Source organism: Calonectris borealis, chromosome 7 (genome assembly GCF_964195595.1).
Source record: "Calonectris borealis chromosome 7, bCalBor7.hap1.2, whole genome shotgun sequence".
Lineage (NCBI taxonomy): Eukaryota > Metazoa > Chordata > Aves > Procellariiformes > Procellariidae > Calonectris > Calonectris borealis.
In genome coordinates, this window is record NC_134318.1 from 7637949 (window position 1) to 7649769 (window position 11821).

Consider the following 11821-nt stretch of genomic DNA (forward strand, 5'->3'; position numbering starts at 1 on the left):
TAATGACTACAGAATATTTAGGATCAGATTCTGATTTTGTTTGTATCAGATGCACTGAAAGTAATTGAAATTCCTGACTTCAGCGTTGTGTAGGGAGATGTGATGGGTAAAGTTTTGATCCTTTTCCTAGTAAATACTGTCAAGGAGAGAATGTTATAGTTCAGTTGACAGATTTTGCTGATCCTGGGTATTCAGACAGGCAGCAGAAAGTAAAATAATTTAGGAAGTATAGAGTGATTTAGGTCTGAAGGAACCTCAGGAGGTCATCTGGTCCATCCCCCATTGAAAGCCAGGCCAGGGGACCACAGGGGAATTCTAAGCAGACAATTGCTTGACTAAGCGTGTGCTAGGTATAAAGCCTGATGGCCCATGTACAACTTGGAACACTTTGGATCAAAATCTACTCTTCAGTTCTGGCATGAAATAATGGGAAGGCCAGGGCTGTAGATGGGAGAATTTGATCTTTTGTGTCTTAATTTCCTCTCTTCCCACTTCCCAACAGCACTGGATTAAATAAGCAAAATCCAATAACTGTCCTTCGATTATTCTCCCAAGAGCAGTTACTAATATGGGAAACTTTAAATTTTGGGTTGCCCAACTCTGACTCAGTCTAGGTTTAGTTTTGGAATCCCTAAGCCATCCTGAAAACAAGTGAAGATAAGAGGAGCAGTAGGTGCTCTGCCCCGGAAAATCAGACCCACAATGTGTCTTAAGTTGGGTACCCCATAACTAAAGTCACCTAAATCAATGCATCACTTTTAATAGCTATTAGTTCTATTTTGTTTGCCAGGGAGGAGGTACAACATGGGCAACAACTGGTATTTCTGCTTTCCCACTGAAATATCTGCACCTTCTTTTGTCTCTCAGGATGAGGATGTATTTTAGCTTCCAGGTCTGTTCAGGGGTGAATTGCCTGGGATTTCTTACAAAAGCATGAAAATTATAATGATGGTTTTGTTTTATGGTCTTCACTTAGGTGGGAAGTGGAAAAATACAAGAAATTCACTTCCTCTAAACCCTTAGGGAACCAACAGTTAGAGACAACATAAGCTGTATTTGTAGGAAACCCAGTGAAAGGCTCTCTTTTTCTCAGTCTCTGGCTGTATCCAGTATCCTTTTGCTCTTAAGATAACTCCTCGTTGTTTTCTTTGCATATGTAATTTTTTTAAGTTACTTTTTTAACTTTGAAAAAATCAAAATAAGGTCTAAAATGAAAGTATCTGTTAATATTTCTTTTCATCTCTGTGACTTTGATCAGGACTTTGTTGCATTCTCCATCCATGTTGAAAGCAGGAAGAAAGAACTGCTTGAAAACAATGTCCAAATGAGAGGGATAGCAATAATTCAAAGATGCAGGAAATAATCTTAGATATTCACAGATTCTGAGTGCTGGGAGGTATTAATACAATTGTATAGATGCTAAATATATTTAAATCAATCATTAAGTATTGTCATTTAACACCTCCTGTTGCACTTTCGTTAAATTGCCTTATTTATTACTACTATTAGTTACAGTAGGTTTTTTAGCTTTTTGCACCTAACTGTTGCTTAACTTCATAACTTTTATATATTAACAGAATTTTCTCTGTCTTTATAGTAGACACTTACTTCCTAAATGATGGTGTCCTGGCTCTATCCCAGCCGAAACCAGGACAGATGGTGAAAAATTTAAATTCCACCAGATCGTAATTCCTTTTCAGTTAGTTAAAAAATGAGCTAGATGGTAGATGCACTTTTCTTTTAGTTGCGTTAAGAATTAGGAAAAAGAGACTGATATTTAAAAATGGTGAAGTTACAAGCTTGATATCATCTGTATTTAAAGGCAGAGAATCACTATCATTGTAAAGAAAAAAATATGAAGCACATCTGGAAAATAATTTCAGCTGTGGGCTCTAGAGAACATGCTTCAGAAAACAGGAATTTTGGTTTCCTTTGTTAGCGTCCTATGCACGTGCTCTGAACCTTACTTTTTTAATCCTTACACCATGAGTACACAGTTCATGGAGTACACACACACACAAATATAAATATATAGGGTATAAGGCTGTACCTACATGAAACACTATATTTATCTAGTCTTGAGTTCAAAAATTCTAAGATTATCTGGCATAATAATATATAAAAATGAGTTACATCTTTTCCTTTTAACTTGTGCTTTGTGATTATCTGGCATGTTTTTTTAGAATTACATTCAAAGTCATGTTGTTTACCCTCATTCAGGATTGTTGGTATTGTAATGTCAGTGTTTTCACTGGCAGTATTCCAGCTAAACATCATCAATCCTTAACACGGCTTGCTACAGTACAGTAGCTTTAATTCAAGGAGTAAAAGTGGTATTGGCTTTTAAGTGCTGAAAACTATGTTTACTATGTAATTCTTAGCAAACTACACAGTACTGAATTTATTGCACAACACTCCATACCACAATTATCCTGCAGTAAAATAATATGCAAAAGTCTTGTATGATATGTTACTTGCAACATTTGCAGCAGCAGTACACTTAATTACAAACAAATTGCTTGTAAACCTTGAGCATCTTGACTTGTACCTCTTTTTTTTTTTTTTCACAGTTCTAGTGTCTCTGCAGGTGTAACTGGAACAGTTGTTTGTTTTTCAAAGTTCTTCACTCTCCACCATTTTTTGGGTTGGGGATGAAAACATCATAGGGCTTTCAGTAGTTGGGAAGGCAGAAAAAATGTCGAGTCCTTGACCAGTAAGGTTTGCATACCGGCTGCTACCAGGTCGAAGCTTTATTGGTTGTGGAATTTGACGGTGCCACTGAGCTGAAGCAACAGAAACAGAATAGGCTGTATAAACCTCTAATTAAGTTAGCAATGAAACAACAGAAATCAATGCACACAACTGAAAAGTTGCTTCCAACATCCTTGAAGAGAGCACAGCATTGTTGTTCCCTGTTTTAGGGTCTGTTCCTTCAAATATTATCATTTACGTCGTTTATATGTTGAGTATTTTTATTGAAGTCTACAGATGGAATTTCATCCCTGTTCAATTCAATGGCAACGTTTACATGGATTTCACTAAGTACAAAATTTAATCACTTAATCTTTGGAGCCTTCTCCAAAGCTCTTGCAATCAAACCTGAAAACATACCATAGAATGAACAGAGATGAACAAACTGGACGTGGCTCTGGTTTTGTACTACTCCATCCTCTGGGGGACTTTTCTTCCCGATTTTTTTTTTTTGTGGTATTTAATTTCAAGGTAATAACATAGGGAATTTTTTTAAAGACGTGATTACAATTTTTATTTCCCTCTACTACTTACAACTAGTAAGACACATTTCCTAGATTTTTTTTAAAGATATGAAAGAAATGTAATCCAAAGACACGTATTTGTGAGTTTAAAAGTAACATTCAACACGTTCCCATATGAACAAATACTGTTACAGTTTTGTAAGAATATTTAGCTATTGTTTAATACTTATCAGTTGTCATTCTTAAAACACTTTAGAAAGGGGAAATTGATGTTATCTTTGCTGATTTATCTATACAAAACCTCCAGGTCTTCACCCAAACTGGACAAACATATCTGTCATAAATTAAAATGAAAGGGTAGAAGTTCAGGCTACAATACTCCGAGAATAGCTTGGTATGGGAGACCTACAGTCTACATGTTAAGCATTGATAGGAAATGTTCATTATCTTTCCATGCTGAATTTTGGCCCTGTCTATCTGGAAATATTTGAAAAAGAGCCTCCTTTTTTCTTGCAGCCCTCAATTTGTTTCTATTTGAACAATACACACATTATTTACTGTACTTCTTTCTTTGCACATGGAATTGCAAATATTAGACCACACTTTCAATCCCCCAAATCTATCCATTCAAAATAGCGCAAAGAGAAATTATTTCTGACACTCCCTTTAGTGTATAAGACTTGCAAAGTCTTTAGAAAATATGGCTGGAATCAGGAAACATTTCTCACTTTCCATCTTTTTTCTGTTTGTACCTTGAATCCTTTATGTGAAAATTTAATTTATGTCTTGCAACATTTAGATACCCAAGGAATTATTTTTCATTTTATGTGACATTTTTGAATCAGACTCTCACCAGCCCTCTCCTGACCGTTACATTACTATTGTCTCTATCACCACAAGGTGGCGGAAAACTGACAGAGATGCACTGGTGACTTGTGGTTATCCCTGATGATTAAGTGTTGTTTTTTTTTTTTTTTAAATGAGAAATACAAGGTTGAAAACGTGTTGTTTTTTTTTTCTTTTGAGGGTATGGCTATAATCCAATAGTTTGTGGAATGTGTTTTCTGGTTTATTATGCTGCTTAAGTGATCGAACTACTCCCTTGCTCTAGGTAATTTGTCTTAACTATTACATCTTGCATAGATACAGAGTAATTAAATGATGTGCTGTAGTTCTTGAACTGGGCTGGGGCTTTCCGAGTCCTAGACAAACATATTAGATGCCAACTAGCCTCCATTATTTCGGCATAGTTTGCATCATACATGCTCCATAGAAGGAGGGGTCTACTTTCTTGTGTGCAATTTGTTGTTCCATCTCAGGTCAGGGCTGTACCACAGGCATGTGTCAGAGGGAACAGAGTTAAGGTTCAACTTGAATACATTTTATTTTATGCTTATGTGTCTAGGGAATTTGGAAGGTGGAAAATGGGAGTAAAGAATACTGTGCGAAACTCCTCCTCTGTTTTTTCTCTTTACCTGCCTTTAAACTGATGCAGGAGAGCTAATTTGGCCATTTAGCTATATCATTATACCTCCTCCTGGTGGCCATATGAAGCTGTGGCCATGCGGTGACACTAATTTCTAATCCACGTCAAAACCAGTAATTATGGACTAAGAACTAGGTGAGGGCTGAGACCAGTCAAAGAAAATAAATTCTGATTCGTTTTATTTGCTAGCCAATACCTACCGTATATGTCAAGTCTAGCAGTACAAGAGACAATACCAGCTTCGTTTTTTGCAGACAAGGTATACCAGCCAGCATCTGCTTTCTTGGCAGGTTGAATCAGGAGGCAGACATATCCTGTGGTATCTTGATGCATGCTGGGAAAACAAGTGTTTTGGAATTAGTATTTCTCAAGTGTGTATCAACTTTGATTTTACAATATGTACATTAAATATGAAATAGATAAGTTGTAACTTATTCTCAAAGAGGTAGCAGTCCAAGACATTTATGGTCAATAGATTTGCTTTCAGTATGGCTTCAACCAATAATCAGAGTAGCTGAAATCTGTTCTTGCTGCTCTCAGCTGTGCAAAGCCATGGTGTGACAGCGTGAGCTGAATTATTGCTCTGTAAGTGTTAATATTGGAATTGTTTATTGAATTCCAATGAACTAAACCCATGCAAAGCTGCTGCATGGTCATATTGTATTTTTCCCTAGTTCAGAAGCTGGAAGAATAACATAACAAAATACCAAGAACATTTGTACAAAGTTGTGATATTTTTCACAACATTAACCAGAGTGAGTGAGAAACTTTCTTATGGCACCCTTTTCCATAAGAAAATGCCTGAGTGGCAAAATCTAAAAGATTTGTTTGGCCAACGCTCTAAAAGAAACCTGCTTCATTATTCCCTCCTCTTCCTTTGCTCTTCAGTGGTCCAAGACTTTCTGGCTGCAACTTCCAGGAAAAACTATTCAGTAGTATATCCGAGAACTGAGGCTCCCCTGTTCTCTAGGCTGTGGTTGGTCCTTTTTATCAACCCCAGTGTTTCCCTCATTATAAAGGAAGAGGTGGGAGATGAGCACATCAGAATACTTGAAGTTGCAGGAAGTTCTGAAATCTGAGATTTTGTTTCCTTATGAACTGGAATGAAACATCAAACCACAGAATTTCAGATCAAGAGGACATTTTGTGCTTCTGACAGCTGTAATAAAAAAGGGAACATTCTCCCTTTGCTCCCTGCACTACATAATGTGCCTTATGCTGGGGGTGCAGTAGTATAGAAGCTCACTCATGTCCATATCATGATACAAAAAAGGTCTGTTGGCTTCAGGCAGGAGGATAATAGTGAGGCAAGATAGGGACAAACAAGGACAAAGCTGCCCATGCCTTGTGGATCTGTGCAGAACCACTTGAAGCCTTGGGGGCAGGCAGTCTGGTCATGACTGGCTGAAATAGCAGAGGTGTTACAAGACTGATGTTAGCTCCTGACATTGTGAGGTGTGGGAGGTTTCCCTTAGTCATTCCTCTGCTGAGCTGAAGCAAAAACTCGTTTTCTAAGCTTCTGTGAAACAGCTGGAAATGAAGCATTTTAGGACAGCTGTTCATTTTACATTAACTACAGTGTTTGCATGTGTATAACCGTAACTCCTGTGAAAGTACCCGTACTTGAAATAAATCCTTGAGTAATCTGCCTAGAGGCAGAGGAATAAAGACTACAGGCTATAGAAGATCAGAGTCAGGTGGGCTTTTTTGGAGAGGGACAGCAGTCTCTGAGTGGGGACAGGGAGACCACTGAAAGATTTTTTTCAAGTAAGCTTTCCCTCATGATAGGTGTGCGTTCATAACAAGTGTTGCTGCAGAGCCAGCTTTCTTTACAGATAGTCTGCAGGGTATGCATGTGAAAATGTAGTACTTCTTGAAGTTGACCTCAGAGATCCAATGATCAAATCATTAGCTGGAGCCAAGGGAAATAAAATATTAAAAATCAGATTTATGCTGAAGTAGAAATCTTTAAAAAATAAATGAAAGCAATTAATTTCTCATTAGTTACAGCCAGGCACATTATTTCATCAGCTTTTCTTTTGCAAAACCTAAAAAATAGTGATGTGTTTGAATGCAAGAGCTGAACTTGAAAATTGTTGTATTTTGTAAGCATGGATCAAAGTCTTTGCCTATGTTTGTGACCAAACTTTGTTATCAGCCTCTGTATCTGATATGCTAAACTCTCTATTATCCTGTGCTTTGGGGCATTCCAAACCATGTTCTAACTGATCTGAGTTTGAATTCATCCATAGTCAGAACTAAACTGAGGAAAAAATAGTTTAGAGAGAGAATAAGGTGCTAAAATGCATTAAACCACCATATCATAGCATCCTTGATAAGAAGATGCATATGCTGCATCAGGTCTATGGCCTGAAAGGTCTATGACCACTCTCTGAAGCAGTGGCATATTATGCTGCATGCCTTTATTCTGAACCAAGGAAATAGCTATTGTTCACCTCACAGTGAAGCCAGCTTTTTAAAACTTTATGTGGGTGAAGAAGTTGTTTTAAGATGAACGTCACCTCTACTTATTTTATGGAAACAATTGTCCAGCCACAAGAAACTCCAAACATGGGTACAATGGTACAGTACCTCATCCTCTCTCTGTTTGATGGGATGGTCTCATTATCCTTCTTCCAGTAAAATATGGGGGGTGGCATTCCCACAACTCTGCACTCTAATCTGACGGGGTACCCTTCAGGAACACCGCAGTTCTGAAGCTTCTCCAAAAACATGGGGGCTTTTTTTACTTCCTTTGCTGGAGAAAGAAAAAGAATTACTGAACAACAGGTATTATATTCTTTGTTTCGCTTTGAACAGTATGGAAGAACAGGACCAAAAATTATTCTTGTGATATCAAAATAGGTTGTGAATTTTTAATGGGATATTGGAAGGGAAGTGAAATACCATGACATAGCCTCTGTAAGGGAACATAAAGAAAATAATAGGCAGAACTGATGTTCAAAAAAGATTGTATGCATATCTAATGGGTCTAAACATACTACCATTGCAGGAAATTAATGCCAGATCTATGAATTTCAGTATCTCACATCTTGTAAGGCTTTATTAAAGAACAGTATTGAGATTTGTATTTTTCTATTTAAAAACATTTTTGAACTAATAAAATTGGGACTGACGTCTACGAGACCTCAACGTATATTATGAATTCAAACCCTAAGCATTTTCTGGGGAGAAAATTAAGAATGTCACTTTGCCAAGACAAGAGAGGTAAAGTGATGATGAGACAGAATTCTTACAGCCCTCTGTTAATAACAGGAGTGCACCTATTGGCTGAGCACCAAGTCCATTTCCCTCCATCAGGTGAGTTTTACTGCTGTTGAACTCTCCTACTATCAGTGGATTAACTATTTATTTATACTTGTCTGTAGGGAAACTAAGTAAGGTAAGTTTGAAGAAGTGCGTACAAATAACTTCATCATTGTGACTAGTTTTTCAATGATTCTTACCTACAACCGTGAGCTCCAGACTAAATGAATTTTGTCCTGTTTTATTAGTGGCAAGGCAAGTATAAGTTCCAGCATCATTTTGTGAGAGAGGATCAATAAGCAGAGAGTGAACTCCGGTCTCTCTGACCAGCATCTTGTGGGTGCCATCTGGTAGCACAGGTTTGCCGTTCAGAAGCCACGTCAGGTCTGGAGTTGGTAACCCACTCACCTAGCAGACAGTGAAACAGCTAGAGACAAATGTCAAACTGACAGACAGATATTAGTAAATTCATAGGTAAGCCTTTTTTCAGATATCGTCTGAATGATGTCAGAATCTAGAACAGAAAGATGTTTTTTTCCTTATTATTATTTCTCAGTTTCTCTTTTTTTGCTGATTAGTTCTAGAAGGGAGAAAAACAGGAAACAAACAAGCAACAAAATCCTAAGAGAACTACATGAAATGCCTACATTTTTCTTAGTCAGAAAGGAAGAAACTTGGTTATATATCAGATTCACAAAAGACTCCTAATAATCTGCTAGTTTTCTTTTTTTTTAGTGCTGAGTATAAATCAAAACCCTGGCTCTAAGCGACTATAGAGATGAAAAAAAGTTCTATACAAATGACTTTGTATTTTGTAAAATTTGATGAAGAATTATATAGTTCTTTGTAGCTGTTAAAATTACAGGCTTTAGAACACTATAGGTTATTTTTTAGAAAGATTATTAGACTGTATTATAGTCTTAAAGACCTTTCCAATAGATAGAAGTGCTTACTCATATCTAAAATATTGCTTTCCAAACAATATTCTACAAACCAGAGAAAGGGGGAAGTGGAACTTGCCTGAACGAGGACTGCTGTCTTCCAGGTTTGTGCAATACCAGACATGCTTTAAGGCTTCACAAGCTCTGCCAGGGTAGCAGAGCTAAGAATAACCAAATTCTTTGGCATGGTCCCTAGTAAACTTTACATCGTAAATTAAGTAGTAATGAACCTTGTTCATCTTCAGGGCATTAACTTCTGCTTCAGAGCTTCTACCCTCTTCAGGGTAGGAGACATTCTGGAGCATGGAAGAGGTCAGTGTCAGCACTACAACCTTTGCTGTGCTACTGCACAGCATAGAGGGACATAGAGGGACTACCAAAATATGTTGGAGCAGATGAGTTTCTTAAAGCTGTTCAATAACGGGATGTTCACTGCGTGTACTCTAACCTCTGAGAACTCTCTCGTGGGGTTTTGAATCTGTAAATGGGGATGTTTCTGCATCTGTGCATGCTGAGGAAGCATGAAATGAACTGGGCTCTGTTCCCTCTTTTCAGGGAGTATTAATCTTCAGTAATTCAGTCCAATACAATGGGAACATTTGTTTGAACAGAATACAACATGCTGAATCCTCTCTTTCTCATGGTTTTGTGCTATTCTGGATTATATTCAAGAATCTGATAATGGAGCAGAAGGACCTGTCATTCCCAGATGAACTTCTGGAGTTCGGACTGGTAAAGGACATGGTAAACATATCTAGTAATTTGAACAACCTTGTAAGTGAGCCTTCTATTTCTGTGAGTGTGTTTTCTGTGTTCTTCATTCCATATAGCATGTATTTGAAAAGAAATCCCTTGAATCAGCTCAGAGACAATGGCAATAAGAAATAATTTTTAAAAATGAAGCATTAAAACTTTAACAGAAAGTGTTCATGCGTGCAATAAAGAACATGAAAACCTAGCAATACGTTTACAGAGGTAGGGAAGGTGAGAATGAACAGAGGAGACAGTTAATACCTTACAATCCAACCTACAAAGTCGACCTTCATGTGCTACCATGTCACCTGGAGCCTGTAGAAAGTATGGCCTGAAAAAGCGTTCTTGAACTGCCTCTTTGTCTCCTTCTGGCACCCGGGGTCGTGTTCTGCAACACAAAAATTGCATGTATATGTTTGGAAGTCAAACTTTTTTTCCTAATGCTTAAAAAAGGAAGAAATTGTGGAAAAGGATGAACAGATAGTTTGAGTTAAATAAAAGGGCAGAAAGAAATGGACTGATTGTATTTAATACTTGCATATTTTCCATTTAGAGAGATTATAAAATTAACTATATCATGTAGTGTCGTTGGACTCCCAAGCTGTACTTCGCGTCTTTTTGCTTTTTTGGCTGAATTTCATCTTGCTAATCCATCCCTTGCCTTTAACTCCACTGCAACAGGTAAATGAAATAATACTTTACACTTAAACTTCCCTGTATTTGAAGATGACCTTCAAAAATATTACATGCTAGAAGTGACCTATTGGGAGGGAACTGCTGCTGTTATTTCCATTTTGTGGTTGAGAACTGAAGTACAGAGTGCATTGAAGTACAGTAGCTAGTTATTTTGAATGCCTTCAGTAGGAAGCATAAAGAGGGTCTGAAGGACTTGTCTTTCCATTTACCTGTGAGGCTGAATTGTTGATATTTGGCCCCGAACAGGGATACTCTGAACCATCAGGTGCCCTGAACAACTGATTCTCCCCTGCAAATCACAATGGAAACAGAATTATTAGTTGGTTAATAGCTCATTTCATTTTGAAGTATAAATATTTAACATCTACAATGCATTAGGATTTATTTTTATAAAGTAACTGAACTATAGTGTAAATATTACTTTTTCAAAGCAAATGCTGTTAGCATGCGGTGGAGTGCAGTTGAGGCAGGGTTTTTTTTGTGTGTCTAGAGCAATTTGTTTCTCAGACTTTTCAAGGCTGTGGCAATGCATTTAGCAGTGGTGCTATGTAAACCAGCTTAAGCAGTGTCTGTCCCTGCTTGTTGATTCCTGCCACTGTGTCTCCGCGGGTACTGTCTGCTAGTACCTTTGTACTAGCATACTTGTTTACGCAGCCACACAGAAACTGAAAAGTTGTTGGGCTTAAGTATAATTCAGAAAAAAGGAAAAATTTAAACTGGAAAAAGTTGCCTGATCTACTTGACTGTACTGCTAAATAAACAGCTAAGCTAGCACATAGGGTGAAGGAGAATGGTATTAGGGGATGAGATTATTTGCAGATCCACATCTTTGCATCCTAAATAAAGAATAATTGTCTTTGGTAATACTTCCAAATTTGATGTTGTTTCCCCTTGCTGTATTCTTTCTGCCTGAAATATCATGTCTGTCTTGTCACCACATCTCAAAAAGTATCTATCAGCAACAGTGGGGATGGTCAGAAGATAGAGCAGGAGTTATTAATGTGAAAAAATGTCCTTAATGATTGTGACTGGGATGTGTAAGAATGGGGGAATAGTTTCATCATTCTGCATTACATGGTTTCCTCTTCTATCCTCTGAAACTTCTGATTTTTGATACAGTCACCACCCGATGTCAGACTAGGTGGCCCAATCTGTATTCCTCTTAACATATATTAGAAAAAGATGAAACAAGCATTTTTGTAGAGGAAGATAAAACACCTTACTTGTGGGTTTGCAGCCATAATCGTATAGTTGCCATCATCATCATTAGTAGAAGCTTCAATATGTAAAGAACATGTTCCATCTTCTTGTCTGTTCATTTTGAAATGCGTGTTTTTCTTTGAAATCTGCTTGCCATCCTTGAACCAGTATACCTGTAGGGATCAGACACCCCCCCCAGTGATTTAACACTTGCTCTATAGTGGAATAGTGACTAGAAAAAATGTAGATAAGAACATGACATA

At 37.5% G+C, this 11821-nt stretch overlaps 1 protein-coding gene across 1 annotated transcript in view; it reads right to left on the reverse strand.

The window, feature by feature from the left end:
• Window positions 1-2475: 2475 nt before the first annotated feature.
• MYPN (myopalladin) overlaps window positions 2476-11821 on the reverse strand; it is a 48302-nt gene continuing 38956 nt past the window's right edge. The window contains exons 13-19 of the mRNA XM_075154235.1: window positions 11582-11731; window positions 10568-10647; window positions 9924-10050; window positions 8169-8376; window positions 7294-7459; window positions 4902-5035; window positions 2476-2783 (exon numbers count right to left, since the gene is read on the reverse strand). Coding sequence (XP_075010336.1) covers window positions 2614-2783; window positions 4902-5035; window positions 7294-7459; window positions 8169-8376; window positions 9924-10050; window positions 10568-10647; window positions 11582-11731 — 1035 coding nt within the window. The 3' untranslated portion in view covers window positions 2476-2613. The remainder of the gene's footprint in view (window positions 2784-4901; window positions 5036-7293; window positions 7460-8168; window positions 8377-9923; window positions 10051-10567; window positions 10648-11581; window positions 11732-11821) is intronic.